The 17,799-nt window shown below is 42.0% G+C and overlaps 1 protein-coding gene across 5 annotated transcripts in view; it reads right to left on the minus strand.

Moving 5' to 3' along the window:
* The window catches only part of PRKG1 (protein kinase cGMP-dependent 1), a 581,919-nt gene that overhangs the window by 114,928 nt on the left and 449,192 nt on the right, over nucleotides 1-17,799 (minus strand). For all 5 annotated transcript variants that reach the window (XM_088670276.1, XM_088670275.1, XM_035137531.3 and 2 more), the window contains one exon: nucleotides 2,353-2,430. In XM_088670276.1, the coding sequence (XP_088526402.1) occupies nucleotides 2,353-2,430 (78 nt within the window). The remainder of the gene's footprint in view (nucleotides 1-2,352; nucleotides 2,431-17,799) is intronic.

The raw sequence follows: 17,799 nt of genomic DNA on the forward strand, positions 1-17,799 counted from the left end.
CAAATTCAAAAACTGAACTCCACCTGCAGGTGGGAAAGGAAGAATTGGGAGAGCATTTCAATTTCTTTTGAATTTGGTACTACAGCTTTACTTGTCCCATGCCTGGTATCATATGTCATTAGGTGATGGGCAGATGGGTGTGTTTTGGGCCAAGTCACAGCACAGGCTAAATGAGAAGGCCTGACTGCCCTAATTAGGCCTGTAGGTTGAGGTTTCCTACCACTGATACTATGCTTCATTATTCCCTCTAGAAAAGCCAAGCCTCCACATGTTTCTTCCTAAACGCAGTCCCCATGAAATCAGTTGCTGGAATTATGGCCAGGGTGGTGGTGGTGGGGAGGAGAAAACTAATATGTAGTATGCTTAACATAAACATAATAAATCCACTTTATTAATTTCTAACGTATTTGCATAACTTATGCTTTGAGCTTAAGTAAATATTCAACATTAGGGTCATTATGTTCGGTTACCAACTAGTCTTTGCTCATTCTAATTACCCTCCACATTAAGCAAACAGATAAAGCAAAGTTCACATCCAGTAGCTGAGAAACAGAAGAAATGCAGATTATGCAGTTTAAGGGGGAGGTCTCCATAACAGGTCAGAGACAGTTGCAAGTTTCTGGCAGGCTGCCCTACATCCTTTTCCGATAAACAAACCTGATATCTGCAATAAGAGGCAATGCATGTTCAGGACATTCCATCTAACTTATTTTTTTCTGCCATACTAATTTGTTTCATCCTTCTTAAACAAAACATATTAATAAAAATTAAAATAGAGCACAGCAAAACTATTAAGATGGCATTAAAATAGGGGTAAAAATAACACAAAGCATGTAATTTAATGTAGAAGGCACCAACTGAAAAATCTCAGAGCCAGATTAAAATATTACTAAACTGGAAATACCTTTTCTCTCAAAAAAGAACTCTACTTTCAACCTGCTGTAACAGTATTTATATCTTTGGTTTACTTTGTTTATTGGTAATAAATAAAGAACTCTACTGAGTGGGCACTTCCACTGAAACCCTACCACCTACCATGGGACATGGCAGATTGGAGAGCCTACAGAATAGTAATCAGATGAATCAGCTAGAGACAAGCCATAAGATTCATATGGTGCAGACTATTTAGACAAGTAAAGATGATAACCAGCACATTGTATTGGTCTAAAAAATAAAATGAAAGCTTTTTCAGACAAGCTAGAAATGGAATAATGTGGTCTCATAACCTGGTCATGATAGATGTGGCACAGAATTCTGCACCTACCACAACACAACCATGACTTAGTATTGGTAACAGGCCAAGTCGTCCCATCCTAACCAGATTTTCTGTAAAAGAAGTTGAGCTCCTTTCCAAAAAATAATAAAGATAGACAGTTTGGCTCAAGGGAAAAAAGCCAAGCTAACTGCCCACCCCTTCCCTCTTGCCTAGTCATCCCATCCCTGAATCGCCTTCCCTGATATTCTCCCGATTCCCCCAAAGCCCTGATACCCTTCTGTTCAAATTATATTTAGTGATGGCACACTAGGAGCAGAAATAGCAGTAAAGGCTACAACAAGGACAGAGATAAGCTCTCTCCAATTTTCCCTCTAATATGCTACTACCATGCAAGACCAAAAGTCCTGGTAGCCCTTGCAGGTTGTACTTTTTCCAAGGGTTACTGCTTCTCTCCTTATCTTAGTCTTTGATGCTGCTTGCCAACGCTATTGCTGCCTCACTTTCCAGTACAAGTGTTATTTAGGGGGGAAGGGATTAGGGAATCAATGAACTGATGGTGAGGAGGTCTGAAGTATTGGAGAAGCCAGAGAATAAATTCTGGAGCTCATATCTGAGCCTGTTCATCTTTAATCTGCACATTGACTGTAATTCACAATTTATGTAAGCACCAAGTTTCAAGACTGTTGAGATTCAAAAGCTGTTTGCTATACGGTCTGAGTGGGCTGACGTGTCAAAACAGATACAAAAACTCCAGAGAAACATGCAGATCTCCTGGATATAATTTTGTTGTATTATAAACCAGTGTGTTTATATTTCTGTACAGATCTGGGGATCGTTCACAGGAGTCGTATCGTGTTTGGAAAATGTAACAGGTAAATTAGTTTGAACAGCTACACAATCATGTGATCCCTGCAAGGGAAAAATGTGTACAGCTCTGTGTAATGAAACTCTTTAGGTTTTTCATTCGAAAACTCCAGCCTCCATCGCCAACAACAAGTTACAACATCAAATTAAATGTGAAATATTGCATCCCCCTTGGCACTGCATGAGAAAAAGCGAGGGTTGGTGTTACATCCCTATAATATGCAACTATTGCTTATGACATGCACTTTAAATAGGGTGCCACATGAGCTTACCTTGCCTTTGCTGATTATGAAGAAAGTGTCCCCGCGAGCACCTTGCCTGATAATGTACTCTCCATTTTCATAGTGCGTCTGCAGAAAATAAAAAATTACAAGAACAAAAGAAATGTTGAATGTTTGTCACCCAACTTGCAGTTTTACAGTTTCATAACATAACTCTTAGGGATGCAGCAGCAGCAACAACAACTTTGTTCAGGCATTGCAACTTGCATATTTTAAGAAAATACCTGTGGCAAGGAGTAAAACAACTCAAAAGAAATAAACTGTCTTTGTCATAGTTTTCAACAAACTATATTTCAACAAACTATATTTCATCAAACTATATTTCACACACTGTCATATACAAAACTGGTGATTAAGAGACACCCCACAAGTCCTCCTATCATTGTCTGCTTTTCACTTTTCCCATTATCAGTAATCATGATGGAAATGGCAAGATAATATAATTTTATTTCTGACCCAATCTGAATTTGGCCATCTAACCCACCAAAACATCCAGTCCTAAAGTTGTCATTTGCAGAGGATCCAAGGGCATATTTTCCTGTGAAATTGACAGTTCTGCAAAAAAGGAAAGGTCCTTCCGGCAGAACATGAGCTTAAAGGTAGCTGATGTCAGTTCAGAGGCTATGTTCCCAAAGCCGGGGGAGGTTCCTCTTGCCCAAACATTAAGTCCACTGAGGATAATCAGGGGACAGTGTCTTTTATCAAAGTTTTAAATTACATTGTTTATTAAAGGACATTCTCTTATGTGGAATTCAATGTTTTTTAAAAAACAAAAATAAGCATTGAAGCATCAAAAATGAGGAGTATTGAAAAGGTGTAACAAAGTATAGACCTGGTTTGCTTCCAGAAAGTTGTTCACCATACATCCTGATTTGCTTGCAAGGAAATTAGGCAATGTCAGCTATTTATTATAGCTCCCATATAAAACAAAGTCACAGTAATATGCTTGTTTCTCAACTATAAGAAGAAGCACACGTGTGTGTGTGTGCGCGCGCGCACACACACACGCACAGTGGCAAAGCTGCATGCTCCGCTACCAGGGGTGGAGAGCAGGCGGGGGCGTGGCTGGTGCCCCAGGAGCGTGGCATGTGCCCCAGGGGCGTGGTACGCCACCCGCAAGCGCAGGTGGGGGGGCGTGACGTGCCATCTGTGGGGGTGTGGCACCCAGCATGGGTGTGTGCACAGTGCATGTCGGGGGGGGGGCGCGCCGTGATGGCACCCTACTGGAATAGTGGTGCCGGGGGTGGTCCGCTCCCTCTGCACCTCTGCCAGTGTTTGCGGGTAGATGAGGAAAATAATATTGGGGAAGGCCTTGAGGGATTGTTGACTGGAGAAGATAATGGATTTTCCACATCTTGCTTGCTTAGGTCCTAAATTTAAATCAATAGTTTTATACTTTGGCTGTGATCGATGTGTCTCTATTTGGGGCTCAGAGACAGCGAATACTTCCATGAGAAATAATCAGCGCTGACCCGTCCATGAGGCAAAGTGAAAGAGGCAGGATCCACAGGGGTGGCCCCAGCCTTCAAAGAGCACATTACCTGCTGCTACAGTGCCAAGAGTGGCTGTAGCCACTTGGAGGCTGGGTCAGCCTCCTCTCCAGCAGCCCCCCCCCCCGCATTGCTACCTCTGCAGCACCTCTGGGCAAATAGGCAGCACTGCTGGTCTCCTCCCAACCCTGGGAAGGGAATGTGGGGACTGTCTTCTGGGGTGTCCTGGGCAAGCCCCTTCCTCCTGTAATGACCTTTGTTTCCCAATTCAGCTGTTGGGTGAGGTTAATTTGATTCCTCACCCCCTTGTTGCCCATGTAGATCTTCACTCCCCCTCGTCTCTGGCAGGGAAGCACCGTTTTGTGGTTAACCTCAGCTGCCAAAATATATCGGGCCAGCTTTGGAAATAATCACATCATTGTTTTTAAAGGGGGAGGTTTAGAAATAGTAAGAGGCCTCATTTTAATTTTTCACAGGACTTACTGCATGGCAATTATTTGTAGAATGTAAATAATACATTTATTTATTAGTGGGATTTTTTTTTATTAACCTCAGGGAGAAAATGTAAATTCTTCATTAAAGGGAGGGGGCAATAGGAAGGCCTCAGTTATCCAATAAAATAGCATAACATTTCCTAGACGCAGTAGCTAATTATGCCCTGAAAGAATCCAGAATTTTCTTTGTTTTCCCCATTTTCCTTTCCCTGTTTTGTAGAGGCAAACATACATTTCGATGTATTCTATTAACTGTTATCATAGCATTCCAATAACTCTAAGACTTGTAAATATATGCAAACTAGTCCTTTTTTTTGGACAACGTTAATACCTTGAGGCAAATAATTCTACTGTAAAATTATCCAGAGTAGCAACATGTCTACTCAGAATTAAGTCTTATTGGATTCAGTGACGCTTTCTCCCAGGTAAAAGTGTATAGAATACCATCCTAAAATTATATCCAATTCTTATGTTTAAATTAAGAGAGAAGCACCCTTCCCTATCTCCTTTCCAAAAGAGGCACCTTCACTCTTTTCAGACTCCATGCTCTTAATCGTTCCAGCTGCCCTTTTCTGAACTACATTCAGTCATCCAATATCCGTTCTGAGATGAGGTCAGCAGTATGGCAAGCTGTATTTCAGGTGAGGATGAACCATTGACTTCTATAATAGCATTATGGTGTTTTCTGTATTCCTCTCTATCCCATTTCTTAGAAATCATACTCCAAGCAATTTACCCATGTAGAGCAATGCGGTATAGACAGTAATACAGGAGACACATAACTTACTTCCATTCCACAAATGTGAATGGCACTACTGTGATTGACATTGGATTTCATTCGCACTAGAGAAGTTGAATTGCTAAGGTTAAGAAAGGCCAAGTATGATTAAATCCCCCTCCTCTGTGGAATAAGTTAATTGTTGGTCCTAAATATCGTAGTAGTAGCAGTATTAAAAAAAGGTAAAGGTAAAGGACACCTGGACGGTTAAGTCCAGTCAAAGGCAACTATGAGGTGTGGGGCTCATCTTGCTTTCAGACCAAGGGAGCCAGCGTTTGTACACAGAAAGCTTTCTGGGTCCTAAACCACTTCTGGCACAACGGAACACTGTGATGAGTACCAGAGTGCAAGGAAACGGCATTTACCTTTCCGCAGCAGCAGTACCTATTTATCTACTTGCACTGGCATGCTTTCGAAATGCTAGGTTGGCAGGAGCTGGGACAGAGCAATAGGAGGTCACCCTGGCAGATTTGAACTGCCAACCTTCTGATCAGCAAGCCGAAGGGGCTCAGCGATTTAGACCAGAGCGCCATAATAATAATAATAATAATAATAATAATAATAATAATAATAATGCTCATTGCTATACCCAAGCCAGGATGGGAAGGTGCCTTATACTGTAAATTGCATGAACACAACTGAGATTTACCAGTCAAAATCCTGACAGCTTTATATCTGTTCATATATGACATTCATGGGTTGTTGTTCTTGCTAGCACTTGGTGATGAAATGGCAGGGCAGTAGGTGAGGCAGGGTATAATGTTAAAAGCATGCTGCCCCTTTCTGGGGTTTTCTTGCTATTGCCCTAAAGTCTTCTGCTGTCTTAATGACTCAGTTTTTCAACTTTGCTATCCAGCATATCTCCCCATGGAAGCCCTCTGTAAATACATCCTGCATTTTCTGGAACGCAGCTGAAATTCCCTCAGGTAGCAGTTAGCCAAGAATAATAGGGCTCACAAGTATTTTCACTAATAGCAGAAGCTCAAGGATCACATGAATCTTGAGAATTAGGCAGTGTTGCCAATAACAGTTACTTGAATCTCTCATTAAGTTCAGTGGAAAATTTTACTGCACAATCCAATGAGCAAAATGGGGGACATAATTTTCACTTGCACAGATGCAGTCAGCACTTTTTATGCCTTTTCTCTCCCCACAGAGGGTTTAATGGAACTGCCAAACTTATTTTACTGTAAGTCTGTATATGTGCAGGAAACCTAAAATGGGTCATTTTTGTGAAATACCCAGCAAAGCCCTAACAATTTATGGTGTTCGGGGTTTTGTTTTGTTTTACCATTGTGCATTATTTGTTTTCCTCAATCAAGCAATTAGTTTTTGTATTATTCAAATAACCCCTTCATAGAAGCAAACTCAAACACCTGCTAGATCCTCTCAGGATTATAAAAATAAAAAGTTTGTTACCATTTAAAACTCTCACGTGAAGGTTTACATTAAAATTTTCGTAATTAGATTTCTAGCTGATTCAGTTTGCCACATTGAACAAATGAATAGGTGTTAAACTACAGCAGTATACAACAATTCAGAGGTAGGACTCCTGATGGTTGAAGGAGTCAAGCACAAAGTTGTCACAAAATTCTTGTCAAACTCATCACCTAACCTCCCTCCTGGTATTGGGGATGCTGAATCTTTTCCCGGGGTACCTGAGCACCAAGGATAAATGTCAGACAGATAAATGTCCCAGTGCTCAGCAACACATGGGGCGTGTATCTTTAAGGATGCTGGATGTTCACATTAAGGACTCGGGCACCTTGGGAAACTACAGTGGCCTGGCAGTGGTTAATTAGCCAAATGTTTCACAGAGACGTAAAACCAGGGGCATTATGATAACATTCATCTCCTTTGGTTACTCTACAACATTTAATAATGAAAGTTTATTGTCTTAAAAGGCCAATAGCTTAATTTATTGATCAATCCATCAGTTAACCAGAGCTGACTAATAATAGTAACAATTTATGACAACTGAATGGGGGCTAATCATCTAGATAGGCTGGTGAACCAGGATAATAATAATAATAATAATAATAATAATAATAATAATAATAATAATAATAATATATTTATACCCTGCCCATCTGGCTGGGTTTCCCCAGCCACTCTGGGCGGCTTCCAACAGAAATATTAGAATACACTAATTTCTTAAAGATTAAAAGCTTCCCTAAACAGGGCTGCCTTCAGATGTCCTCTAAATGTCTGGTAGTTGTTTCTCTTTTTGACATCTGGTGGGAGGGCATTCCACAGGGTGGGTGCCACTACTGAGAAGGCCCTCTGCCTGGTTTCCTGTAAGTTGGCTTCTCGCAGCGAGGGAACCACCAGAAGGCCCTCGCCACTGGACCTCAGTGTCCGGGCAGAGCAATGGAGGTGGAGACGGTCCTTCAGGTATACTGGACCATCAGAAAACACACACACAACTAATTAGGAGTTTTAGAATGGAGGCTGCAATCCTGTCAGTGGTACTTGTGGGCAGGATTAAATTCCAGGTGAACAATTAAATTAAGCAGGGTGACAGTAAATCATAATCAAAGATAGTTGATTCCATGTTGATAATTTAATTCCTCCAGCTACTGTACTTACAATCAGACTCTAGGACTACAGGACAGCTAAGAGAGTAACAGTTGAGTTTTTAACAAAGATTGAGAACTGTTATTGGGAGGTCTACTGCCTGGCGATGAATCTGTTTGCAGGTGGCAAGTGATGATTGCCTCTCATAATGAGAACCTTTCAGTGGGGTGTGGCACTGTCCACTTATTATTGTTGCTATTACCATATTTATCTTTTTTCTGCCTTTTGGTCAACAGGTCCTCAAGATAGCTTACCAAAATACCCAGAAATATAAAGCATACCTCAATAAAACCTCTTTAAAACAATTACAAAACCAGTTGCTGAAGCAAGTCTGCTGCATGAAATGAACTAAAACAACCCCGTTCCATCAGTATTGCATTCATTTCCCAAGCAGTGGTAAGAAGATGATTTACAAGCCCTTCACATTTCCCCTATTTTGGTCTAATGCCTCGAGCCATTCACTTATTGGGAAGTTACATAACAGTTGAAAAACAACCTCAAGTCGTGTCTTCTCTGGTTATTCTATTAATTGGAGGAAGTGAGAAGTGGTAGTGTAAAATTTCTGCTAAACATCACTAGATGACATAGTGCCTTCTCTGGGCTGCTGAGTGCTGTAAAACCAAGCTCTTGAATGGCGCTATAATTGCATTTGACAGATGTCTTGACAGTGTAATCTGTATTTAGAGTTTATGATGACTAGTTTATTTTAGGTACTTAATATATTGCCCTATGTTACCAAATTCCAGGTCAGCTTTCAAAATATAAACTGCATATTTTAAAACAGTATCTCTAAACATCAACACAACAAACCACAGTAAAAAAACAACAACACCACACAGCTTGTTATTAAAATCAACAAATGCTTGACAAAAATACTTTTAAAACTGTTGCCAAAATACAATTAATGTCATAGAACATGCCCCATTTGGGAAGATTGTTTTCATGTATGTTTTCTTAATTGGCTCGTTTTTATTTCTTAACTTCTCAACTTTTTCTCAAAAATCAAATATGACAATGATCAAGTTTTACTGATACCTGAGTGTCATTACCTGGTGAATGTCATGACCTGAGACCAACTGGGGTCAACATAGCAGGCAGGCATTTCTGAGCATACATTGCTCTCATACATTGCATTCACAGCACTAATATTTCTGCTTTGAGTCAGTTTCTACTGAACAATAGCTTACAGTCCACTATCAGCAGCTAGCAGGACAGCAAGGAGAGGTTGTGCCAATTAGGAACACAGGAGATCTGCCAAGTTCCTTCAGGCTAGCTGGAAGGTGAAGTACAGAGTACACCTATACTGACATGCTCTCGCCCTGTGTCACAGAACAGGTTTCTGATACACAACTGACCTCAGCCTGCTGAGCCTGCATAACCACAACCAGTCACAAACACAACCAGGGCTGTCTTAAGCGCCCCTGGCGCCGTGGTGCGCCGGATCCCTCCGGTGTGCCCCCTCCCCATTTCCTAGCGTGGTGGGCGGGTGGGCGCAGCCCGGCTGCCACAGGCGCTGCTGCATGGCGGGCGGGCAGGCACAGCGCGGTTGCCGTGGGTGCAGCTGCGCGGCAGACCGGTCGGCCAGCGGGTGGGCGCAGCTCGCGGCGCCCCCCTGGCGGGCCAGCGCCGTGGTGCCCTGCCCCACCCAGCCTGCACATAGGGCCGGCCCTGACCACAACGTATCTGTGCCATTGTCCTGCATGAAGGTATATAACTAGCTAAGCAGAGATTTTTCATGCACCTCAACCTGTCTTTTTGTTGTGTGTTCAGACCCAGAAACAACCCCCCCCCCAAAAAAATCACACTTGACTCAAATTTTAGTTTTGTTTTTTGGCAGAATTTAGGCCACAACTTTATTGATTACAGAAAGTGAGTGGTTGCATAGGCTCTGGTTCGACTAGCTCCCTGCCACGCAGGTAGCTCTGACCCAGGGTTCCAGCATAGGTCAGCCAAGGGTAAACACCTGGATAGGCGAAAAGTCTGGAACAGACTATGTCCGCCACCCAGATGTCCTTCTGGACTCAGGCATGGGCACAACCCCCTCTCAGGGGTTGACCAAACCATATGAGGTCCTGAATTCCTTTAACGGAATACGATTCACATAGGGATGGCGAGAGCGTCCTCCCATCCCTATCATCTGAACCAGAGCCTATCCGCAACCTTACAAGTTGTGACGATTCGCTACACAGCAGGTGAAACCGAAATGGCAACAGCCAATCAGCCAAGTGGGGAAAATTCCTGCCATGCCCCTGTCCCAACGACAGACGACACACGACGGCATAGCAAGGTCAAGCGCAAAAGCCCTAAAAGTAGAGAGAGGTGGGCGGGTGTTCTGAATGCACACGCCAAAAGAGGAAGCTCTGGGTCACATGCATGGTATATATAGGTCCCTTGATCCCTTTGGACTGCGCCCCATTGGCCAGATTAAACCCAACATTGAGAGACCTACCAATCGGGTGTTGTGGCTAACCAATCTTACCCACCCACAACTCAGAGGATTGGTTTCCAGGTCTCACCGCAACACGTGCCCTCTTTAAGGGAGGACATGATCTAACAAGCAGGGCCTTGCTTATAAGCTTTGCATACCAGAAAGGCTAAGTGACCTTGAAGAGACTAGAAGCTCCAAACTGATCACTTCATGTAACAGACGACCCAAAATGCAACATTTTGAACAAGACATAAGAGGAGTGAATTTATAAACTTTGTTCAGAACTATCTGTTGCACGCTTATTTGTAAACCAATTAGAACTGAGGAGTCTACAAGCTGTCCATACATTCTGTTATCCAATCATGTTGCTGAAAGGGGTTGTTCATGAGCTAATCATGTAAAGAGAATGTTATAAAACTGTTTTGAATTTTGTATTCGGGCTCCAGAATTTGGTGAACTACTCTGGATCATTTATTCTTACCGCAGTCTGCAATAAATTTGAACCCTTTCCATGATGCTGCTGTCTTTATTTGGCTAAAGAGGACCGGCATATTTCCAGACCCCCTTTGTAGGGTTGCATTACTACTCCTTCAATAAATCCTAAGATCATTTGCAAAAACACTAAATAGGAAATCAATTAACATTGTGCAACAGGAGTTGGCAATACATAGTGCAAACCAACATAGTGGCACTTACATTTCCTCTCAATTTGAAAGACATTTCCTTTCCCTAACTCTGTCCCTTTTTCATATTTTGCCACAAGAAAAATATATATATACTTTTTCTAGTGAAATAACAGGGTGTTGGTTTAAAAGAGAAGAAGAAGATAAAAAAGATTAATTGGAACTCTTCATACAGTTTCAGTGACATACTGCAATATAATTGTATTCTTAGAGCCTAGATTGCAAGGTTTACCATACAAATCACATATCAACAAAGAAATTATTACTTAAGCCAAGAGAAAAGTTACAGTATTGTTGAGTTGCGTAGCTTTGAAATTATGCAAAAGAGAGACACATAGAATTGTAGAGTTGGAAAGGAGGGTCACCTAGCCCAGCCCCCTGCAATGCAGGCATACACAACTGTTCCATGCAGGGATCAAACCTGCAACCATGGGATTATCAGCACCAGCTTCTAACCAACCTCAGCCACTTCAATCTGATCATGGAGCACGGAGTACTCCTTCACACAGCACATAGGTAAACTATGGAATTCACTGCCACAAGTTGTAGTAATGGCCACCAACTTAGGCAGCTTTAAAGGGGTTTAGACAAATTCATGGACGATAAGGCTATTAATAGCTACCAGCCACAATGGCTGTGTACTGCTTCTAGTTTCTTAGGTGGCATGCCTCTGAATACCAGTTTCTGGATAATTAGGGAGAGGGTGGTTTTGTTCATGTCCTGCTTATGGGCTTCCCAAAGGCATCTACTTGGCCACTGCGGATTTTAGGTCACTGAACCAGATGGGCCTTTAATCTGACCCAGCAGGGTTCCTCTTTTGTTCTCATTTACACCCTTGCAGCAAGTCACAACAAACAATATTCTGCTAAAGCTGCTATTTAAAATGAGAGATTTTTTTTTTTTTTTTACAAACACACACATTTTCCATTTAAAATAGTAGGGTGCCGTGATAATGTAAACAATCACAAACCTTCCTTTCAAATTGCAAATATGACTGAATCAATTTGAATGTTTAACATCCATTTTCCTCCCTAGAAGTTCTTAAAGGTCCAGAGCCAAAAATGAAAATCTAAGCAAGCTTATTTCTAATACAGTGGTACCTCGGTTTATGAACACAATTGGTTCTGGAAGTCTGTTCGTAAACTGAAGCGTTCATAAACTGAAGCGAACTTTCCCATTGAAAGTAATGGAAAGTGAATTAATCCGTTCCAGATGAGTCTGTGGCGTTCATAAACCGAAAATTCATAAACTGAGGTGTTCATAAACCGAGGTTCCACTGTACCAACAAATCAGGCAAACCTTTTTGGGCCTGTACGCTTAAACAAAACAAAACAAAAACCACCTCTCTCTGAACCATAATCCCAGTACATAAACAATCCCCAGTACCTATGTTAAAATTGAGTAATCCTCTGCACCAGAAGCCAGAGTTATTAAGAAAAAAAAGGATACTAGGTGCCATGAACTGGCAGGACAACAGGGGGAGGAGGGGGAGGATCCCAGCAAAGGCTCTAGCTGGGACTGGGACACACTGGGGCAAGCTGGGGATGGGGAAAGAGAGGTTGGTATAGGAAATACTCACAGAGAGGATGATGATGAGATGGGAGCTAGTGCATGGGAACCAGAGCAGCAGCACCCATCACCAGAGTGGGCCCTGTCTCCACTAACACAGCAGGCTCTGAGGCAGGGTGCTCCAGGAGGCTGAGGCAGGCAAGGGCCCACTAGCTGGCCAGGTGGGGCTCGCTAGCTCTGGGAGGAAGTGTGTGATTCGTCAGCTGGAGTAGGCTTGGAACAGGTGAGGGTCACGTGTCTCATCAAGCCCAGATGCTGCAATCAGAAGGCAAAGTACAAAAGGGAAGCAGAGCAGAGCTGCTGTGTCTATTCAACTGCCTATGTTGATGGACCTTGATTTGGATCAGGCATCCCCAAACTCAGTATTCCAGATGTTTTTGGACTACAATTCCCATCATCCCTGACCACTGGTTCTGTTAGCTAGAGATGATGGGAGTTGTAGTCCCAAAACATCTGGAGGGTCGAGTTTGGGGGGTGCCTGATTTGGATGCTCCTGCACCTCCATGTGACTGTGCTTCAGGTTTGACTCTAGACTCTGTCTTGACTGCTGGCCTTGGCTACTTGGATTGACCCTGAACCTCATTTCCTGATCTTTGAATTTTGGACTTTGCTTGCGTGCATCAACCCTCGGACTCTGAACTTTGGCATACTGACTTGCTGACAATTGTAGTTTATCACTAAAGCACACACTTTATTTTGTGGCACTTCTGAATCACTCTTGACCTTGATTTCATAATTATACCACTTGTGATATGAAAGTTGAAATTCCATATACATTTGTAGTTGGCCTTTTACCTAGGCAGGAAAAAACAATGCCATGATTCCTGCCTGGCTCCTGGACTTGATCGCTTGTTAAGCAAACGAAATTTTTAAACATAGGAAAACCAGCAATGTACTTCTTACCCTCACAAGTTCCTATGGGAAGTGGCTTACTATTTCCTAAAGTTCTGGTTACAGGTAGGTAGCCGTGTTGGTCTGGGTCGAAGTAAAATAAAAAAAATTCCTTCAGTAGCACCTTAAAGACCAACTAAGTTTTTATTTTGGTATGAGCTTTCGTGTGCATGCACACTTCTTCAGATACAGTGAAATGGAAGTTTCCAGGCACTTATGTAGAGAAGGGGTGGGGAGGGGTGGGGATGGGGAGGGGGGATCACTCAGAAGGGTGGTGGAAATGGGTGATTGACTGACTGATAGCTGTTGATGACCGCAAACGACTGCAAATGGTTTTGCATGAAAAAGCAAGGGTTGAGATGGCTGAAGATCGCTTATCATGTATAATGAGATAAGAATCCGATATCTCTGTTCAAACCAGGTCCCTCCATGGTTTTGAGCTTGGTGATAAGTTGCAATTCAGCAACTTCTCTTTCCAGTCTATTTCTGAAATTCTTTTGTAGTAAGACAGCTACTTTGAGATCTTGTATAGAATGTCCTGGGAGATTGAAGTGTTCTCCTACTGGTTTTTCTGTCTTCCGGTTCCTGATGTCAGATTTATGTCCATTTATCCTTTGGCGTAGGGTTTCGCCTGTTTGTCCAATATAGAGAGCTGAAGGGCACTGTTGGCATTTGATGGCATACACAATGTTAGAGGATGAGCAATTAAATAGTCCTGAGATGGTATGTTGGATGTTGTTGGGGCCAGTAATGGTGTTGTCTGGGTGTATGTGGCAGCAAAGTTGGCATCTGGGTTTATTGCAGGCTCTGGTACCAGTGTCCATGTTAAGTCTGGTGGTTGTATTATTGTGGGTGAGGAGTTGTTTAAGATTGGGTGGCTGTCTGTAGGCAATGAAAGGTCTTCCTCCCAGAGCTTGAGAAAGGGAGCTGTCATTGTCCAGGAGAGGCTGTAGATCTCTGATGATGCGTTGTACTGTTTTAGCTTGGGAGCTGTATGTGATGACTAGTGGTGTTCTGTTATTTTCTTTTTTGGGTCTGTCTTGCAGCAGGTTCTCTAGGTATCTGTCTGGCTCTGTTGATCTGTTGTTTAACTTCATCAGGTGGATATTTTAGTTCTAAAAAGGTTTGCTGTAGATCTCTTAGGTGAGATTCTCTGTCTGTAGAGTTGGAACAGATGCGGTTGTAACGTAAGGCCTGGCTGTATACGATGGATTGTTTGGTATGTTTGGGATGGTAGCTAGAAGCATGTAGATATGTTTGTCGGTCAGTTGGTTTTCTGTATAAGGTGGTGTCTATATGTCCATCCTGTATTTTTATAGTAGTGTCCAAAAAATGTATTTCTTGCATAGATTGGTTCATTGTTAGGTTGATGGTGGGGTGAAAGTCATTGAATGTCTGGTGGAAGGTTTCCAGGGTCTGTTGTCCATGTGTCCAGATAATAAAAATATCGTCAATGTATCGCAGGTACAGGAGAGGTTTGAGTGGGTAGGAGTTAAGGAAACGTTGTTCTAAATCTGCCATGAAGATGTTGGCATACTGTGGGGCCATGCGGGTGCCCATGGCTGTGCCGCTGATCTGGAGGAACAGGTCATCACCAAATTTGAAGTGGTTGTGGGTAAGGACAAAGTGGCAGAGTTTGGTAGCAAAGTCCGCTGTGGTTTTATCTGAAATGGTGTTCCTTATGGCTTGTAAACCATCATTGTGTGGGATGTTGGTATATAGAGATTCCACATCCATAGTGGCTAGTATAGTATTGTTAGGAAGATTGTTCAAATATTGTATTTTCCTCAGAAAATCTGTGGTGTCACGTACGTAGCTGGGAGCACTGATAGCATATGGTTTCAGAACAGAGTCCATATAGCCGGAAACACCCACTGTAATGGTGCCAATACCTGAGATGATGGGGCGTCCTGGGTTTCCTGGTTTGTGTATTTTTGGTAGAAGATAGAAAGTTCCTGGCCGAGGTTCCGCTGGTGTGTTTGTGAGGATCTGTTCTTGGATGAAGAAGTGTGCATGCACACGAAAGCTCATACCAAAATAAAAACTTAGTTGGTCTTTAAGGTGCTACTGAAGGAATTTTTTTTATTTTATTTCCTAAAATCCAAGACAAATAAAATAACAAGGGGGCAGTACATTGCAGTGGACAAAATGCTAATTCCAGCCAAGGGAAGTGAGTCAAATCAAATCCCTACTCATCCATGAAGCTAACTGTATTACCTTAGCCAAGTCACGCAAGAAGAGTTTTGCTGGGTCAGGCTGACCTAGTCCAGCAGTCTAACTGGTCAACCAAATGCAGCGAGTCCCATCCTTAGTTATGAGATAAGTATGTTATCACTTGAAAGAAACAGCAATGTGATTATTAGACCCCCTTTGAAACCTCTTGCCTGCTGGAATGTTATTATTCGTTTTGATGTTACTGGCTTCTTCTTTTTAGTTTCCCCCTCTCAATATTCCTTAATCTACCCCATTTCTTAATTAAATAAAACAACAGAGAAGTGTTTGAGTTTACTTGCTTTAATGTTGGAGTATGTTTTCCAAGTATGTCATCATTTTGGCACCATCTAATAGTTGTGAATGTCAGCCAGGCTGCTTGCTCAGCACTCAGAGGATTTCTCCTGCATTTGGACTCTAAATACAATATTGGCCCACTCCACATAGAGGGGCTTCTGCCGCACCACATCTGTCAGTTCTGACCTAGCTATAGGGATTTGGTAAATAAGAGAAATGATGCCGGCAGCTCATGTTATAGCCTCTAAGCATATAGCCATTGTGACAGCTAATATTTCATTTCTACTGCTAGACATATGTTATATCAAAGTTGTAAACTGCTGACGAAGAATCAAATATCCAGAATCAGGGAATTAAAGTTCCTTTTGTTGTATATAACAAAGGTCCAAAGAGAGAAACCAAACATGATTCACTCAAAACTGACACTTGCCCTTGCAGCTGGTGTGTAACATCTAGGAATCACTAAGGCTTGCCCATTGTACAGCTGGATGTATCTGCTCCTGTTAAGTAATAAACATCTAAAGCTGTACATTGGAACTACCTCTGTTTATGAACGCCTCCATTTACAAACGCCGCAGACGCAGAAGTGTTTACATCCAGGTTCCACGGCGTCAGATGCGCAGATCGCACATGCGCAGAAGCGATCTGTGCAGCGCGCGCACAGAAGCGCTCTATCGGTGCTTCGCACACGTGCAAAAGCGTGCCTTCAGGGAGCAAATGCCTCCATTTACAAACGCCTCCCTGGAACGGGTTGCGTTTGTAAACCAAGGTTCCACTGTATTTGAAAGGCACAGATCAAGTTCTTTACAAAAGCCTGCATAATTTCTTTTCTCTGCCTATGTTCTCCAATGAAAACTATTTCCATTTTTATAAGGGCATTTGATATACAATTTCCCCCTTCCACTGGGAAGCTGGGTTTCTGGTGTTTTCATGCCCATCTGATAGGCAAATTGTTTTCCTCCTAACAATTTGGTGCTGAACCGCATGCTCCAATGTCTGAAAATGATCAGTACGGTATGCATCAATGAACAAAAAAGTGTCGGAAAAAGTGCACAACTGCTTGGAGTCAGTGTGTGCCATAATAATAATAATAATAATAATAATAATAATAATAATAATAATAATAATATATTTATACCCCGCCCATCTGGCTGGGTTTCCCCAGCCACTCTGGGCGGCTTCCAACAGAAATATTAAAATACAATAATTTATTAAACATTAAAAGCTTCCCTAAACAGGGCTGCCTTCAGATGTCCATGCCATGTTTAATTGCCTTTGCAGGCATTGCTATTCCACGTGGCCTCATATCTGAAAATATCAGCATGTATTAGTCCACAGCCAGTATAAATCTAGTGGTTTTCTGAAAAAGTGCACAACTGTTGTGATAAACTGAGCGACATCACCACATTAGTTTTTTTCACGTTTGTTTAACATAATGGTGTTGCGTTCTAGTGAACACCAAAAGAGCATTGTGGAAGTTTACATGGGAACATATAGATATGCTTAGTATTGGTCAGACTATAGGCTGGCAGTATGGTCTTAGGTTTTACCCAGCCTTGCTACCTAAGATTGATTTAAATTGTAGATTCCAGAGATTGATCTTGGGTGCTCATGGATACAGAGCATTTGGAATAGCATCAGACTATGTGTCTTCCCAATCAGGGAACTGGACCTCATTTGGCAGGGAAATATGCTGGTCCATGTAACAAGTTTTGGCAACTTTGGTTCAGTGCACATTTGTGTATTGCTATTTGACCCTGCTGGATGACATTTTAATGCCCAGAATCCTTTGAAACAATATTAACAAACAAACAAACAATCATGATGGTGAGCTGAAAACCATTTTTCTATTTAATGGAAAGTAATTGTTTGAGCAAAATGTTTATAATATCAACCTTTTCAACTAAAGGTTAGAGGCTGATTTTTATTTTTTTATTTTTAGGATACACTTTATTAAGTCGTTAAATGTCATGTTCAAAAGAATATACAGAACAAATGAAAGAGAAATGTCCCATTCCAA

The sequence above is a fragment of the Zootoca vivipara genome, chromosome 5, assembly GCF_965207765.1.
Source record: "Zootoca vivipara chromosome 5, rZooViv2.hap1.1, whole genome shotgun sequence".
In the NCBI taxonomy this organism is placed as follows: Eukaryota; Metazoa; Chordata; class Lepidosauria; order Squamata; family Lacertidae; genus Zootoca; species Zootoca vivipara.